At 45.8% G+C, this 16918-nt stretch overlaps 1 protein-coding gene across 1 annotated transcript in view; it reads right to left on the reverse strand.

Annotated features, from left to right (window-relative positions):
• The window catches only part of LOC133110966 (AT-rich interactive domain-containing protein 3B-like), a 42509-nt gene that overhangs the window by 5876 nt on the left and 19715 nt on the right, over positions 1 to 16918 (reverse strand). Inside the window, exons 3-6 of the mRNA XM_061221091.1 lie at positions 14775 to 14849; positions 14196 to 14268; positions 1593 to 1776; positions 644 to 909 (exon numbers count right to left, since the gene is read on the reverse strand). Coding sequence (XP_061077075.1) covers positions 644 to 909; positions 1593 to 1776; positions 14196 to 14268; positions 14775 to 14849 — 598 coding nt within the window. The remainder of the gene's footprint in view (positions 1 to 643; positions 910 to 1592; positions 1777 to 14195; positions 14269 to 14774; positions 14850 to 16918) is intronic.

Here is a 16918-nt window from a genome sequence, read left to right on the forward strand (position 1 = left end):
GGTGTTGTTTTGTAATAATAATCTACTGAAACGGAGCGAGGAAACGCTCCCTTATTAGACTGAAAATATATGCAGCAAGTGGAGCTTACAATACGTAGGTTTTTTTGTTTGTTTTTTTTACAGCTTCTAGATCGCTTTTGAGATAAATCAGAGGCAGTTTCAGATCTGTGACAGAATGCGCGCGCCTTCGGAAACTGTATCTGCTGCAGTTTAAGAGCTGCACAAGAGGGTGCCTTACATATGTGCAATAGCAATAAGCTCAGTTGAGCTGCATGCGTGCATTTAATCTGCCCTTTAAAGGTACGATACCTAATTTCAGACTTCTATCGGTCTAGAAAGGAATAGCAGCAACAAACACCTTCAAACCACAACACTGTTTATCCCTCCCCCTTCTCTGGCTGTGGCAATTAGAACCAATTTTCAACCAATGAGCTTGAATTATTGTACAGCTATACAATGTTTTGGTACAGAGTGCCGGCCCGTCAACTGTATATTTTGAAAACCTATAGACACAGGCAGAGGGTGAGTCAACATGCCAGGGAGCCTATTTCAACGATAGGAAGGGATTTACAAAGGTCTTGTAACAATATTTTAACACGAAAATCCTACCTATTGCACCTTTAATATGGAGCGCAACACTCACCGACGGCCTTCTTGAGGGAGGGGCTGGGGGAAGCCTGCAGGCCGTTGTGAAGGGCGGAGATGCCGCCCGCCAGCGAGGACAGGTGCATCTTGGGAGGGGTGAGGATGTGGGGCGCGGTGCTGGGGGAGGGGGAGAAGCGGAAGAGGCTGGTGCTGTAGCTGGGGCGCCGGCCCTCCCGCCGGTTGCTGTCGATGGCGGCCTGCAGCTCCCCGGGCGAGCTCAGACCCTTCTTCTCGCACTCGTACGGGTACAAGTACTTCATGTACCTGCGGAGAGGAAGACGAACGCCGCGGGGCCGTTACTATGCAACCCTCGCTCGATATCAGGTATCCCTGCTAATGCTAACGGTCAGCCTCCAAAATTACAAATCTGAAATAAACAAGGAAAGCTGGCAACACCTGAACTAAACCCTGATTCCATATACAGCCCATTACAAAATACATGGTGAACTGTTGCATTAAAAACCTCCGGTTAGCATTAGAGGCGAATTAATTGGCTAATTGTAGTAAGAACTGTACAGTTGACATTGCATTACATTATTGGCATTCGGCAGATGCTCTTATCCAGAGCGACCTACAGTTGATTAGACTAAGCAGGAGACAATCCTCCCCTGGAGCAATGCAGGGTTAAGGGCCTTGCTCAAGGACCCAACGGCTGTGCGGATCTTATTGTTGCTACACCGGGGGATCGAACCACCGACCTTGTGTGTCCCAGGCATTTACCTTAACCACTACGCTACGGTAATTCACTTGCACACCGCCCCTCAGATTACAGCGGTGAACTCTGACCCCAAAATGACATCAATACATTTAAATCAATCCTTTCCTCAGGCGTGAGACAAAAAGAGTAGTGAAAACAGGGAGGAGAAGGTGCAGAAAGAGGGCAGAAAGTAAAGACAGAGGGAGCAGAAGACAGAGAGGGAGAGCATGCATGCCGGAGGGACGCTCACTGTGTGCGGAGGGTGAAGGCCGCGCTGGTGATGGAGGTGGGCAGGTTCAGGCCCTTGGTGATCTCCCTCCAGATCTTCTTGTTGATGACCTCCACCAGGCCTCCCTTCTCCGTCACCAGCTTGTACAGCATGTACAGGTCCAGAACCTGCTTGGCCATGATGGGGATCCTGTTCACGGGGGTTCCTGCAAGAGGCACAGCCGAGGAGGGGGCAGAGTGAAAGAGTACTCCCTGCACGCACGGGAGAGGGACAGAACACAGGGGAAGCGCTATCGCGATTAAAGGTACAATAGGTCCATTACCTTACCTATTGCACCTTTAAATGAGTAAAGTCAACCAAAGTCAAACTGAGATCGTAGAATTGCAGAGACCGCTTTCTTGTAATGGGACAAAAAGACGAGACTTTGCAGTCGCAATAACAGATCCGATCAAACAATGTTCAAACAAGCTCGCGTTGATGGAATATGGATCAATGTTAAAGTAATCGCACAGGCCTAGAATACTCTCATATCAAAGATAATCTACCAATAGATGGCTACATCTCTAAAGTCGAGACATTATCAACCAATGGCTGCACAGTTTGGATTTTTGTGTTGTAACAGACAATGATTACATATAGAAACTGAATTTCCAAAGAGGGGAGCATTACATTACATTACATTAATGGCATTTCACAGACACTCTTATTCAGAGCGACGTACAGTTGATGAGACAAGAGGCAGGAGACGATCCTCCCCTGGAGCAATGCAGGGTTAAGAGCCTTGCTTAAGGGCTGTGCGGATCTTATAGTGGCTACACCGGGGTTCAAACCACCAACCTTGCGTGTCCCAGTCATGTACCTTAACCACTACGCTAAAGGGAGCAACAGAACCGGGCCCCAGAGCATGTCGTCTTGGGTTTGATACAGATGCATTAATCTTGTCAGTGGATTAGCAGAGGCTAAGCGTGTAGGTGGCTGTGGGGGGCACTGGGATTGTGCAGGGATGCTAATCCACCAGGGACGGGCAGGGGGCGGGGGGCTGGGTGCGGATAGGCCTGCATAATGAAGCCGATTTGGCGGATTGGCCACAGTAAATCCACACCACTCAGCTGCTGCGTAATTCCAGCCAATCCCTCAGCCTCCAAACCCGGAATAAGACCAATTAATGCCTTTTCCACACAGCTGCAGGCTGGGCCGGAGATTTCCCTGAATGTCTCAATACAGCAAGGCCACGCGCCCTGCCGTCTGCAGCTATTCAACCCGTCTCAGGACCTGTGACATGAGCAACACGCATGCATGTCAGGGTAGTCAAGATGGCTGGCAAGACGACCTGGGTCCCGAGGTACATGACTGGGACCCGCAAGGTCGGTGGTTCGATCCCAGGTGCAGCCACAATAAGATCCGCACAGCCGTTGGGCCCTTGAGCAAGGCCCTTAACCCTGCATTGCTCCAGGGGAGGATCGTCTCCTGCTCAGTCTAATCAACTGTACATCGCTCTGGATAAGAGCGTCTACCAAATCAATTATATGTCACTCTGGATAAGAGCGTCTACCAAATCAATTATATGTCGCTCTGGATAAGAGCGTCCGCCAAATGAATGTAATGTAATAAATTGTCCCAGCGCGTAACTGCCCCGTCCCACCCGGACCCACCCGGACCCACTCGGACCCGCTCGGACCTGCAGCTGTCGGGTTATGAACCCGGCGCACGACATCAGCGAAAACGGGCCGATGACAGAGAGCGGAGGCGCCCGCCCTGCGTAACTCCACCGGGGGTCCCTGCAGCGCCCGCCTGCAGCCATGTGCTGCGTGGCTCATATTTCTGCAGCTATTTCAGTATACTCTGCATTTCAATCCTGAGGTGTGGGCCCTAATTCGATCAGATACACGCACGGGATACCCCACGGGGGGGGGGGGGGTCGATACCCGGGAACTCCAAAACTCACAACAGACCAATATGTTTCATAACAATCGTCGTTCATTGTCGACATTTATTCGACGCGAATCGGTACCGAAGAGTAGCTTGAAGCGGGGGTAACCTTTAACATTCTGCTATAACATGACATCCAAAAATACATCCCACAACGCGTGAAAAAGGCAGTGCATCAGAGTGACAGACTATTTTACCAGCAATGATGTTTAGCAGCTGCCACAGGCTTGCTTCGTCGAGAAAACAAGTGGGTTTTTTTTTTTTTCCAACAAAATCTATCCGGAAAAGGGTTGTGAGGACTAGGGCTATTGAGGGGCCATCCCATGAAACCAGGTTATTTAATGCAGCGTTGGACATCAAACGCACATCAAACAATTAGGACAAGCGCAGAGGTGAGAGGTCAGGCAGAGGTTACCGACATTTGAATGAAAGTGCAGGTCAGCAGGAAGCGGTGTGCAGCCATGTTTTCATAAAGAAGTATTCGTTCCTCTCGATACAAAAGAGCTGATCGGCAACGTCAGGCCAGCGTTTCGGTTTTGATTCCGAAACCCAGACTCGCGCTAATGCGCGTGCACGACCACGAGCTGATTATAAATGGTACGGACTCCACAATGACAGCCAAGAATAATTTTGTTAGAATTTGACTTCACTAAATAAGCAATGAGATGGCTTTCATTCAATATTAATTCAATACGAACGATGTGTTCAATCACAGCTATCAATAATCAAGTCACGTGATGTTTACATATTCAGTTATAAGTTAGGGTTTACGTCTTACTTGATTTGTACACATCCGAAATTATATCATGGCTTGAAATGTTAGTGTAATGTGCCAAGCCCTGTGTGCGGATGGCTGTTCTAGTGAGAAGCGTCCAAGTCATTCACTGCAGATAGTGCGAATCGTCTACAGTGCTACCACCCCTCCATTGATGTGTGAATAAACACTCAATATGCATTTTTACAATTCACAGTTAATTAAAATTATCCTTTAACAAGCTTTAAATCTTTAAAGCGGTGGATGAAATTGAATTAACAAGTAAATTAAAAAAACGGGGTAAATTACTCTGAGAAGAAAAAAAAAAATCTGTATTCCAAAATTAAACGATTTTCCAATATTCAATTTTGTTGCATGTTGCCTATTTTCTGAGAAGTAAAATAATGGATCACTGTCCCATCTTGTGAAAATTTTAATGAAGTATTGATGCCATCTTTCCAATATAAACCACCCGATACATCCAGGACAACTGTGCAAATGCCACGATCCCACGCATTATAATCAGCTCTCCAAACTCCCTTTTGGGTAAAAGCAGAAAAAAAAAGGGAAACATGGCAGTGAATTCTTCTTTAAATAGGGGATTCTGATCTAGAAAATTCCCATGGTGTACTTTTCTCACAAAAATTAAAATTGTGGGTAAATAAGAATATACAAATTCAAAGTTCACATACAAAGACCATGATTCCATACAATGAAAAATTTTGCAAATAGGTTTTTGATGTTCAGACTGATATTCACTCAGATTCTGATCCTGAGATACTGAGCCAAATTAGTAGATTCTGTAATGCTATATTAGCATTAATGAAAATTACTGCAAGATCCAGGAGAAAACCCCTCCTGTAGTGCTCATAGCCCTGCCGCTGCACCTCAACTGCCTCCAACGGGAACGCTCTCTGTTTGCTCTGAAAGGCTGCCTCAGGATTGGTTAACAGTCTGCGAGCACCTTCCTTCATTGGTCAACGCTTAAAGGAACGGGCAGGAATTGGCTGAGTACACCAGTGAAACATTTCCTGATTGGTCACAACCCCCCTCCCCGTCCTCTCCAGGCCCTATGGGACAGGGCCATCAAAAATGAAGTGATTAACGGCCCGGAGGGCGAGAGGTTAGCTTTGTGGAAAGTAGTTTTAGAGAGGGCCTCTAAGCCTTCCCCTTCGTCGTATCTTTAGCCTGTACGTGGAGCGCCCGTCTGTCCGGAGCTTCGACAGGCAGACGGGCACGGGAGCCGATCACCTCTCACCCCGCGGTGGAGAGACGCGCGGCGAGGCATCACAGGCACTCGGGCGCAGACACGGCGGGCATGTGAAGAGCTAGCGGTCCGCGCGGCGGGCACGTCTGTGTTTTTAAAGGGCCGAGCGCACCAAGGGCAGATAAAAGATGCGTACATAGCGCTAATTATGGCGCGGTGTTTTAACCCCCCCCCGCGCCGCCCGCCCTTCCCTCGTGATGCTGCAGCGCTCCGCTCATCCCCTCTGTAAAAACAAGGTCATTACATCTGACCCCTGACCTATTTTTAGAGTAAAACAGCTGCCCACATTAAGGGGTTCTATAATAAATCAATGAGCCCGGGCCCCTGACGCCAGTGTGGCAAATTAAACATCGCTGATTTCGCATTGCTGGCATTCTTTGGATGATAAAGGCCTGGAGAGCGACGGCCTTCCTGCGGAATGGGATCGAGGGGAGGAATCGGGAAATTAGGAATTTTGCACCGCTTTGGCTGTGTGGTTTCACCGCCATCACACCACAGTGCTTTCTGGGTAGAGGGGTGGGATGGGTGGAGGGCTGAAGGGGTAGGAGGGGTGTTTGTGCAGGTGGGGTGGAGGGATAGGTGGTGTATGTGGGGTGGGAGGGGTGGAGGTGCAGGAGTGGTAGGATTGGAGGTGGGGTAGGAGGGGTAGGTGGGGTGGAAGGGTGGGAGGCAGAGAGGTAAAAAGAGGGTGAGGCCTCAAAGCTGAAAGATGAGAACCAGGTAAAAACTAAAGCCTCCAGAATGTCCCTCTCCGCTTCATAGTCTGGTCAAACTGTGGAAATTACCAGCAGGACTGCAGTGGAAAAAGCCATGTGTTGGTGGCATTTGTTCTGTTAAGTACAGCCATTCCAACATGGAAACTTTAATAGAAAATCAAGTTCAAGCATATGTTATATCACAGGCAAACGCATGCATGCACGTATTTTACTTAGCTATTCAATATCCTAGACTTCAAAGAATACAAAATAAATAAACCTAGGATCCACCTAAATTTTGGGAAAAAATTGGTTTACGGTTTACAGGTATCTAAAAATATTTGAAGGTTCCCTTCACATTAAAAACAAAGTACAATATGCTTTTGCTAGGTCACAACAATATACAGTAAGTAACTTAATAATAATAATAATAATAATAATATTAATAAAAAAACAGAATGTTTGAGACCGGGTATAATCCAGGCATTACCTACAAAAATGTTTCTGCATTTCAATCCAGAGACATGAGAACACAAAAATAAATGCCTCAGTCACTCTGATGCACGATAATCGCTTCAACAAAAGCTGCCATATTGAATGACACCAGGTTTACAATGGATGAAAACCCCTGCTTCCTTCGACAGAACGCGACTTCAGATGCGAAGCGATTCGGGCTTAAAGTATAACTGTGGCGACGGCTCCTCTAACAAAAGACTAAAGCGCGTAGGCCACAGAGTCGCCGCTCTGGCTGCTGAGCAAGGCCCGGGCCTGAGCGAGCTGTAACACTTAAATCCGAGAGCGGAGAAGACCGACGCTCTGTGGGTCTTTCCAGTGGGAACGTACAACATAGAACACTTCCATCAAAGCAACGTTTCTCCTCGCAGAACATAACCCGCAATACAGCTCATTAACCGGGAGAGAAACGGTCCCGTTGCGTTCCCCCGCCCGATAAACGTAGTATCAGTTAATAATACACGCGGATATGTGGGACAGGGCCAACAATTTCACCAGGAGCTCTTAATCTCATTTGCCTCATTTGGATAAGTAAGCAGATAAGGAGCTACAGTTCAGCTAACCCCCTCCTGTTCTGTATACACAGCCTGATAGGCCAGCATAGCAGAGAGCTGTTATTTGGGAAGCCTAATGACTTTCTTATAGCCCCTAGGCGATCAATTGTGGTGGCAAAAGAAATCCGACTCCCTGCTCCCAGGATGTAAAGATGGGTCACCTGGAGAGATATGGGGGTGGGGGGGGAGGGGTTGACCGCGAAAAATGAGACGGCCACTTCAACTGTAACCCAAGTCACCTCAGTCCCTGGAGGTCAAACAAGCCAAATCTAACCTGACTGCAATCAACACTTCCTCAGATAGAGGAAAATATGGCAATAACCAAAGTGTCATGATGAAACTCACTGCAGCCAAGCAAAAGAGACGGAGACGGAGACGGAGACGGAGACGGAGACGGAGACGGAGACGGAGACGGAGACAGAGACAGAGTAAGAGTAGGAGACAGAGACAGAGTAAGAGTAGGAGACAGAGACAGAGACAGAGTAGGAGACAGAGACAGAGTAAGAGTAGGAGACAGAGACAGAGTAAGAGTAGGAGACAGAGACAGAGTAAGAGTAGGAGACAGAGACAGAGTAAGAGTAGGAGACAGAGACAGAGTAAGAGTAGGAGACAGAGACAGAGTAAGAGTAGGAGACAGAGACAGAGTAAGAGTAGGAGACAGAGACAGAGTAAGAGTAGGAGACAGAGACAGAGTAAGAGTAGGAGACAGAGACAGAGACAGAGACGGAGACAGAGACGGAGACAGAGACGGAGACAGAGACGGAGACAGAGTAGGAGACAGAGTAGGAGACAGAGTAGGAGACAGAGTAGGAGACAGAGTAGGAAAGGAGGCCACACCTGGCTAAGGTGACAGCTGAACTCCCAAACACAGCTTTGATCATAATGACACCCATTTCAACATCACAAAAACTGCACTTTCTTCAACAGGCTGACTATAGCAGCAAGCAGATTCAGAAAAGGCTAGTAAAGTCCAATGAATGCATTGCTGGATGTTGAGCCATTGTTTTCTTCATGTTAATTCTATTTTACCGTCTGACAAGGAGAGTGAATAGCTGGAAATATTCAGGGGAAAATAGGGGAAACTATAGGCAAATATTGAACGCATTTAATCAATAAAAACCCAGGTATACATTTTTCTGCTAAATCTTTCTATATACAAGATATGCCACCATATTTAGAATATGACATGCCTTAAGCCTGATATAATGCACATAATGTTGAATAAATAAAATTTTAATTTGAATCCACACCATTAGTCAGTTAGTCTGACCTGAAACTGAGGTGTTTTTGTTCATTCTGTTTATCGATCACACATTTTTGCAGAGGGACAAAGAAAAGAGGGGTTTTTTTTTTCATAATGGATCCTGACAGCACTGAAACGAACACCTCTCCACCCCGGCCCTCGTTCTCGATATCACAAACAACGTTAAGCCCTACCCGCTGACCACAGCGTCGGTGAAAGTGGTCATTTTTCAAAGGGCAAAGAGGAGATGCGGGCTCTTCCCGGTGGCTAAAGTAGCCGCTTTATTGACAGCATCTCAGGGGCCCTTCCTGGGCTCTCCGGCCCTTCCCCCTACCTTTTGCTCTCTGTTCAGATCAATGGAAAGAGATTGACAAATAAAGCCATCAGCTCGCGAGGACGGCTCTGTCGTGGTAATCAATACGCCTACGTCAGCAGCTGGACGGGACCACAGCCTGGCCTGATGACTGCCACAGGGGTGGGGGCCGCAGGGAGGAGAAGAGCTACTTCTGTTCCCCTGACCCTGAGAAATCTCCCAAAATATGAAAATGGATACGGCTACCCTCCTCTAACAAAGTGGTACTACAGTCGTCAACACTGTGTTCTGCTATAGTGCATATCATAAGAAAGGAAAATGCCCCCTCAGGGAGCAATACAGTATTCTATCGATCAATCTTTCGGCAATGGCAACATCTCCAGTTCACACAACAGGACACAGATGGTCTTTCCCACACACTGCGTATACGGAACTCCCAAACGTCTTGATCAAGATCTGAATGAATTTAAACTGCTAACCGAAACTCAGTTGTAGACTTTTACCAAAAATTGTTAACCGATAAGATTATTTTTTTCTGAAGCAGAAATGGTAAGCTCAATTTAATTAAATAAATGCGCTTTCACCACCAGTGACAAAACACACATTTGGTTGAACACTTAAGAGATTCTGCACAATGACTTCCTAGCAAGAGATCTTTGCCTATTTCAGGGGGTTACGAATGCAAACAAACACAGGGAACTGAATGCTGCAGTATTATAGTTAAAGGAATTTTGTGTGTTTTAAAGCCGTTTGTGAACCTTAAGAAACGCCATACAATATGCCATAAGTGAACAGAGAACTCAAATTCAAACTACCGACAAACTGAACATAGCTTTCCACTATGCAGTACATGTATATATAAAAAGAAATGAAGCAATACATCTTTGGACAAATGTTGCACAAAACATTACTAAGTAGGCAAGTTGAAAAATAAAGCCCATAATTACATGTAACCACTGTTCATAATTTTATTAAATCCAACATTGTTTTTTTATTGAGTCTAGCTTACTTAGCCCAATAGTACAATCACTATCACTACCACCAGCACGACACTTGTTACTGTATGTCAAGCAAATATTGGACATTAACGTGATCATGGAATTTTGACACCACAACCCTGTCTGTAAGTTCCCTATAGCAGCTGATTGGCCACATTTCATGCCAATCAAGTCCGTCAGACAGAAGCCATAGGGAAGAGGGATAAAAAGAAAGTATCATCATTTTAACTGATGCATTAGGCTATTATCTAACTTAAAGTAGTTCTATTTAAATGTCTATATTGTAAGATGGCCCAAAATTTTTTATAATGCAATTAAATTTGTCAGTAGGGCACTTTTTCATAAATAAGATACGACCCCTAGCGGTCGTAAGCAGTATCGGTTACGCGGTTCACGCTTTTTCAAAATGGGACGGTAACGGTTTACTGAAACGGATGACTTGTCACATCCTTAATAGGGGCAGCGATTACGTTTCCCCCAGCTCCACAGCTTAGGGAAGTAAATCACTGTGCAGTATGCCTGCAATTAAGGGCAGGAAAGCGGAGATATCAGGGGACACAGAGAAGTCAGGGAGCGAGAGACAGAGACAGACCCACCATGTAATATAATGGTAATGTCTGTAAGGAATTAAAAGGGGAATCGGCAATAGTTCAATATGGTTTCAACATCAGACTAAGGGGACGAAAGCAAGTGGGTAAAAACCAATGGAAAGGTCAAACATTAACGTGCAGGGTCGAGAAAATACACATGAATTTTCCATCTTATGACTAAGGTGCAGTCCCAAAAAATGAGCAACAATGAGAGAGACAAAAAGGCAGATTTCGGGGCGAAACCGAGAGCTAAAAGGGGAGAGCCAGCCAAAACCACATCACACACGTCCATGCATACCGCAAATCGCACCACGCCGTTTAATGGCTTTTCAGTTGTTTTGATGAGCGGGACTGAGATGCCTCTTGAGAAACAAGACGCTGCCACCGCGGCGCACGGGTTTGTAATTTTCCAGTAGTGCGCACCATTCACGACTTCTATTTCAGTCCCCGGAACCATATCAAAACTGCGGCTCCATCCATTAATCTAAAATAACAAGCCTCCAAACAAAATGGCCATGTCTTTTTTTAGGCCTATTTCGCCATACATTAAAAAGAACTGAAAATGTCGCATTAAGTTCATTTTAATGCGAGGTTAGCGCAGAGTCCTTGCCCTGCTAGTGCCCTCAAAGCGGGACGACTGAACTTATAGGGTCCTTATAGTGCCTGACCCGGTCTTCCCCAGTGACCGGGGAGCCGGTCTCCAGAGGGAATTGAGACGGAAGGTTTGTTTCTGTACAAACAAGGCCGTCGCTCACCTCCGCTCTCCCGGCCATCCACGTCGAGCCCTTTCATCCGCGCGCTCTCTCGCTCGCTCTCACACCACACGCGCCAGCTCCTGTCCATCACTCTTCCCATATCAAAGGCAGGGGCTCGCCGTTTTAGGGGCTCATTAATCATTCTCCACAGGACAGGAGGCCCCTTAATCCAACCCCACCCCCCACCCCATCCCTAAACACTTAATGGTGCTAACCCCCCCCCCCCCTCCCCCCGGCCCCTATCCTCCGTAGTGTTATCAAGTTTCAATGGCTGTAACTGTAGCACCATAAACACAAGGGAGGAAGGAAGACCGCCAAATAGAAGGGACATTGTTCCTCTCCCGCCCATCTCAGTACTGTAAGTGTAATACTCCTAGGAGGGACTTTTTAATCCGTTTATTTGCGTCTCATTCTTCCTTTTTGATGCACACTGCCGTTCCTCAAAGAGGAGCTTGTGACCGTATAATAATTTAAATACAACATTTACACAGCAAAGTAAGGCGTCGAGGATCAACAGCAAGGTCTAATATAAGCAATTTTACATGTGAATAAAATTTTTTTTAAAATGAATGCAATCTTTTGTGGCTTTAGCCAAACAATGACGCTGCCATTAACTTCAATTATAAAAATTACAGCAGCAGTGGCCATTTTACACCAACACGGCTTCACCAAACTGGCAGATGCCCTTTTTGGAGGGGTGTGACAAAGACACAGCATCCTGACTAGTAACCCAAAGGGACCCTCCAGTACAGGAGAGCCCAGACTGCCGGCTTCACTGAATGGACCTGCTGCAGATGGTAACGTGGGGGGGTATTTATGGACTGTATAAGGGCCACATGAATGAAGCCTAGGACAAGCCCTGCTGTTTTACCCTTTGACTTTCATTGCCCCAACAAAACCGCACTAGGAGTATAAAATGTAAAACCGCGAGACCGGAAAGGGGTTTTGGGGTCTAAGAGGGCTTCCTCAAAGCGAATAAAGGATGCGGCAGACATCGGCCTGAATCCGCTCGTTTGAATCGGCCGGTAGATGGGAGAGCTCATCCCATCGAAGCGTCGCTGGAGTGTTCCCTCGTGTTCCCCGCTGTGCCGTTCGTACAACTACAGAGCGGCAGGGAGTCTTAACTTCCTGTTCATTTCTCTACTTATCTTATCCTCCCCACTTCCCCGTCCCGATCCCGCTAACGCCAGGCTCTCATCGCGTCCATCACCGACAGCACCATTAATCATGTTGAGTGGACAGCTCTGACAGGCTTTTTTTTATCCTCTGTAATAAAGCGCCTGTAGTCTTGCTAGCAGCAGCCCCCCCCCCCCCCCCCCAATGCTGCCAGGAGGACAGGGAGGGGCAACACAAACAGTCACCCATCTGCTTAATTTAAACCTTTCGGAGGGGGTTAATACCTCCATTATGCGATGTCATTTTTTATTCGACGGTTCCGAACCACCGTTTGTGTGTCTCTTTGTAAAGACGAGGCAGTGGGGAGGATATAGACAGAGGAGGAAAGCTGGCTAAAAGAAAACTATTCTCCAGACGTCATTTCTGTCGGCACATCGTTCTTTACGCAGCTCGACACATTTTTGACATCCATTTTTGGTCCTTTCCTACATTCATAACAGGAAGAGTAATGTCCTGCTTCCACTGAGATGGCACAACAGCAAATCTGTGGTTTATGGAGTACAGGTCTACACCCTTCACTTGCCTTGATGAGTCCACTGGCTTCTTGACTGATCGACATGGAGAGCCTTGCCTTCCCCCCACTTACATTTGTGGAAAGAGGGAGTCAAATGATAGTGGCATGTGGCAACCGTCTCATTTATACTGCAATCAATCACATCGGAACGGGGGTGAGGGGCTCTGCAGGGGAGCCAAACAACTGCACTACCACAATAGACGGTTAAAAACGGTTATAGGCCACTTGGGTTACCAGACCGAGCATGGTCATGAAGTGCGCATTAATGCTCTGTGCACTGCAATTAGGCTGATGCTGAGATAAGCAGGTCCTGGGGTTTATAAATCTCTGATGAGCACCAGACCAGTTCAGCATCAGTAGAGCATCAGGAGAGCATCTGACAGTGCTACGGTGTCTCCAGGAAAAGAACATGACAAGGCAGCACGTATCAAACTGACCACTACGGCAACAAACATTCAAATAGAGCAGAGAATATTCATCATATGGCTTCCTGTGACGTTCCAGATATCAATAGATGAAGCTAATCAGTGCGTCTGAAGGAACAGATTTAAAATCGGTTTAAAAACAGGAAACGATTTAAAAGGTTTAACACATTGGGTCGTCCCCCCTCCCCCTCAACAGCACTGCTTTTGTCAATTAATAACACAAGCGGCAGAGGGGGGGGGGGGGGGGGGGGGGGGGGGGGGGCTGAGCCACAGGAAATCACTTTTTCACTTTAGCATACACAGAAATCTTCACAAATGAAAAAGAAGGGGAAAAAAAATAACACTGAACCATTGTAAAGGGGCGGAGGGCAGTGTCGCCGTTTGCCTGGCAGCAACAGAAAACACCATTGTTTGACGAGAGGCGCTGAGGAAACATCCCTGTGGCCTACATGTGTCAGACAGATGTCAGGGAGCGTGGGGAGGGGGTCAGTGACGGTAAGACTAACTGACACCACGTTGAGTTCACAGAACTACCGCCAACCTCCGACACATCAACCCTGCTATTCAGGCAAGAGTAGAGCATTCTCAATTCAGCCAATTTAAACCAACCAAAACACAGAAGGCTCATTCTCTGAAGAGCAGACTGGCATAAAAGCATATAGATTGCATTTTCGTTCTGATAAACCATAATGATACGGTGCATTATGTTGAGGAGTATGATTCAAACAATGGGGTGAATGTTTCCAATGTTTAAAAAAAGCAGTTCTCCAAAAAGCACCTTTTCCATTCATTGCAACATTTTCAAATGGCTTTTGAGCCTGGTATGTGCAAGTCATAAAGATTACTCAGAAAGGGTTGACGAGAGTGAAAGGAAGTGGTGACAGAGGTGGTGTTTTACCTCTTTTCTGCATGTACGTAAATAGGTCATCGAGGAACTCTTTCCGGTTGGGGTCATTGTCTAGTTCATACAGCTGTCAGGAAAGATGGTTATGGTTAAAACTTCACATTTTCACAGAATAAGAATGCCTTTTTATTGCCTGTTCATCGTTATATCGTGTGAGACACAATGCATAATGTTGAAGTAAAAAACTAAGAAGAAGGAAAACGAACAAACAAGCTACTTCTATTTAATAAGGAATACAACGGTGGTGTTACGACCAATCTAGCTATTTTCTAGCAGTGTTTTTTGTCTTTCGGATCTATAGTACATCAAGCAGCCTAGACTTAAGAACCATTACAGTTTGCTATGCATCACCAATACCTTACATTTACGACTCAGCAATATCCAGCAGGTCTGGAGCAAAGCACACAGAGGTGCTGAGAGAAAGCATGTCAAAGCCCAACCTAACTTTTGTCTCTGTATTTACATCATTCCTAGAATAATATCCGGAATAACCGTAAAAAGATAAGCTTCAAAGTTAGGTTGGAAATGAAGTCTCTTGGCATGGCAGCGATGCACTGTAGAGGCGATGCTCACCTTGGCGAAATCTCTGGACGCCTCTCCCCTCGCCCTGCCTCCGTCGGGGTCCTCAGTCCAGGAGCCACTGCCGTTCTGCTGGAAGCAAAACGGACCGTCTCAAAAGGTAGAAATATGCATTCAACCATTACATTACATTACATTAATGGCATTTTGGCTGACACTTTTATCCAAAGCAACTAACAGTTGATTATATTAAGCAGGAATGCAGGGTTAAGGGCCTTGCAGAAGGGCCCAACGGCTGGGCGGATCTTATTGTGGCTACACCGGGGATCGAACTGCCGACCTGGCGGGTCCCAGTTATGCACCTTAACCACTACGCTACAGGCCGCCCCAACTGACTGTGCAAATAAAATTCCTGGAGTTCCTGTCCACCCTTCCCCCACCTCGACCCGATGCCCAGCCCCAGATGGATAAGCCAGCAAAGTTCAGGGTGAATGCTGTCAGACCAGGCCTGCTCAAAGACCTAAGGCACTATAAGGGAAGGAACACAAGGGCTGGAAGTTCAAGCCGTGTGAAGCAGAGATTTTAGCAAAGTAAAAATGCCGATTACAACATTCAGAATGAAAGATATATTCAGTGGCCAACTTGAAACAGATGCTGTAACACATCAAAGACAGTGCAGCTCATTTTATCAGGGATATGATTGGTCAGATCAAAGGAGCCCTGCCCAGGAGATAAGAAGCAAGAGGCCTAGTCTGTCTGGGGCAAGGGTACAAAGCTCCTTATTGGATAAGACGCCGTCACAACATTGCTGTAAAATAAGTTAAATATTTACTACTGAATAGTTACATTCATAAACGTATAACAAAATAATCTTAATAGAAGGACTGCAGTGATGACAAATAAAGCAATGGCACTCGATTAGAATTGTACAATAGGGTAAATTCCTGTGGGGAAATGGCTCCTTTTCGATCCTAAAGATCCATATCTTTCTGATTTGTGACACCCTTAATGAAACCTTGAGGCATAGACCATTCGTATACTTTTGAAGGGGGAAAGTGATTATGGAAATTAGGGACAAAACGCCATTTTCCCTCCACTTTTGGCCCACTCACCTCTGCTACTGAGACGTATAGGTTAACAACCAGGTCACAGGTAAACAATATCTAGGTCACACTGTAACCACAAAGACTTCCTCTACAAGTCTACTTTGACTTATTTCTTTGAATTAAGAATTAAAATCCATGTTGAATTATTTTGCTCAATTCTTCATACGTTTTATATATCCTATACAGTCCAAGTTGGGGATATTATTATTATTATTTTTTTTTACAGTACTATTACAAGACAACTACTGCTTCGGCGGAAACTTCTGGCAATAGAAGAATTGGTTCTGGATGAAAATGTACATTTTCTAGCGCTGTTGATGTTTGGTGATGTAACTGGGGCATTATATTTGGAATGACACGTATCGTTTTTCAAATGTAAATTGGGTGACCTGCTCCTTTAACCCATACTTTTGGGAGGTTTGGCATGTTTTAAAATTAAATGTGCATGTCCAAATATTTTGCACAGCCCTTCGTGCAGTTGGCCTCTTGAATTAAATACCCAGTCCAGAATCACGACATGTAAAGGTGTTTGCCATTAATCAAGCATACAACACAAGTCTCAGTTCAATAATTATACACACATTGTGACAGAAAACGTCTCGCCGCACTAGCTCTTATAACAACCGAAAAAGGGAGCGATGCAAGTGTAATTAATCAAATGCGGTGAAAAGTGATACACGTAGCATGCTAGGATTACAACCAAACGATTCATGGCACTTTAAGAACAGGGCATTGCTACTGGTGGCTGAAAGCAGGTCAGTATGGCTTACACCTAAATCAATACGCTTTTGCTTTGACACTGCCTTCGCCTTCACACCTTCTATCCTGTATCAATTTGCAAGTGCGAAAGGCCACTAAGACATGACACCAAGCTGGATATGGAGTTTGCGGGAAGTGGTCAGTCGCCATCTTTTGAAAGCAACAAAGTCTTATTAGAACACTCCCCGAAAAACAGATTGACGATTTATTTCAACTAAATTCCGCAAATACCTAAAAAAATATTGAAGCTACACTGACCCCATCTTCTATACCACATAATATTATTCAAAATCATTTAGAAATTTAAGAAATAAAGCAGGGCACAAAACGCAT

Source organism: Conger conger, chromosome 15 (genome assembly GCF_963514075.1).
Source record: "Conger conger chromosome 15, fConCon1.1, whole genome shotgun sequence".
Lineage (NCBI taxonomy): Eukaryota > Metazoa > Chordata > Actinopteri > Anguilliformes > Congridae > Conger > Conger conger.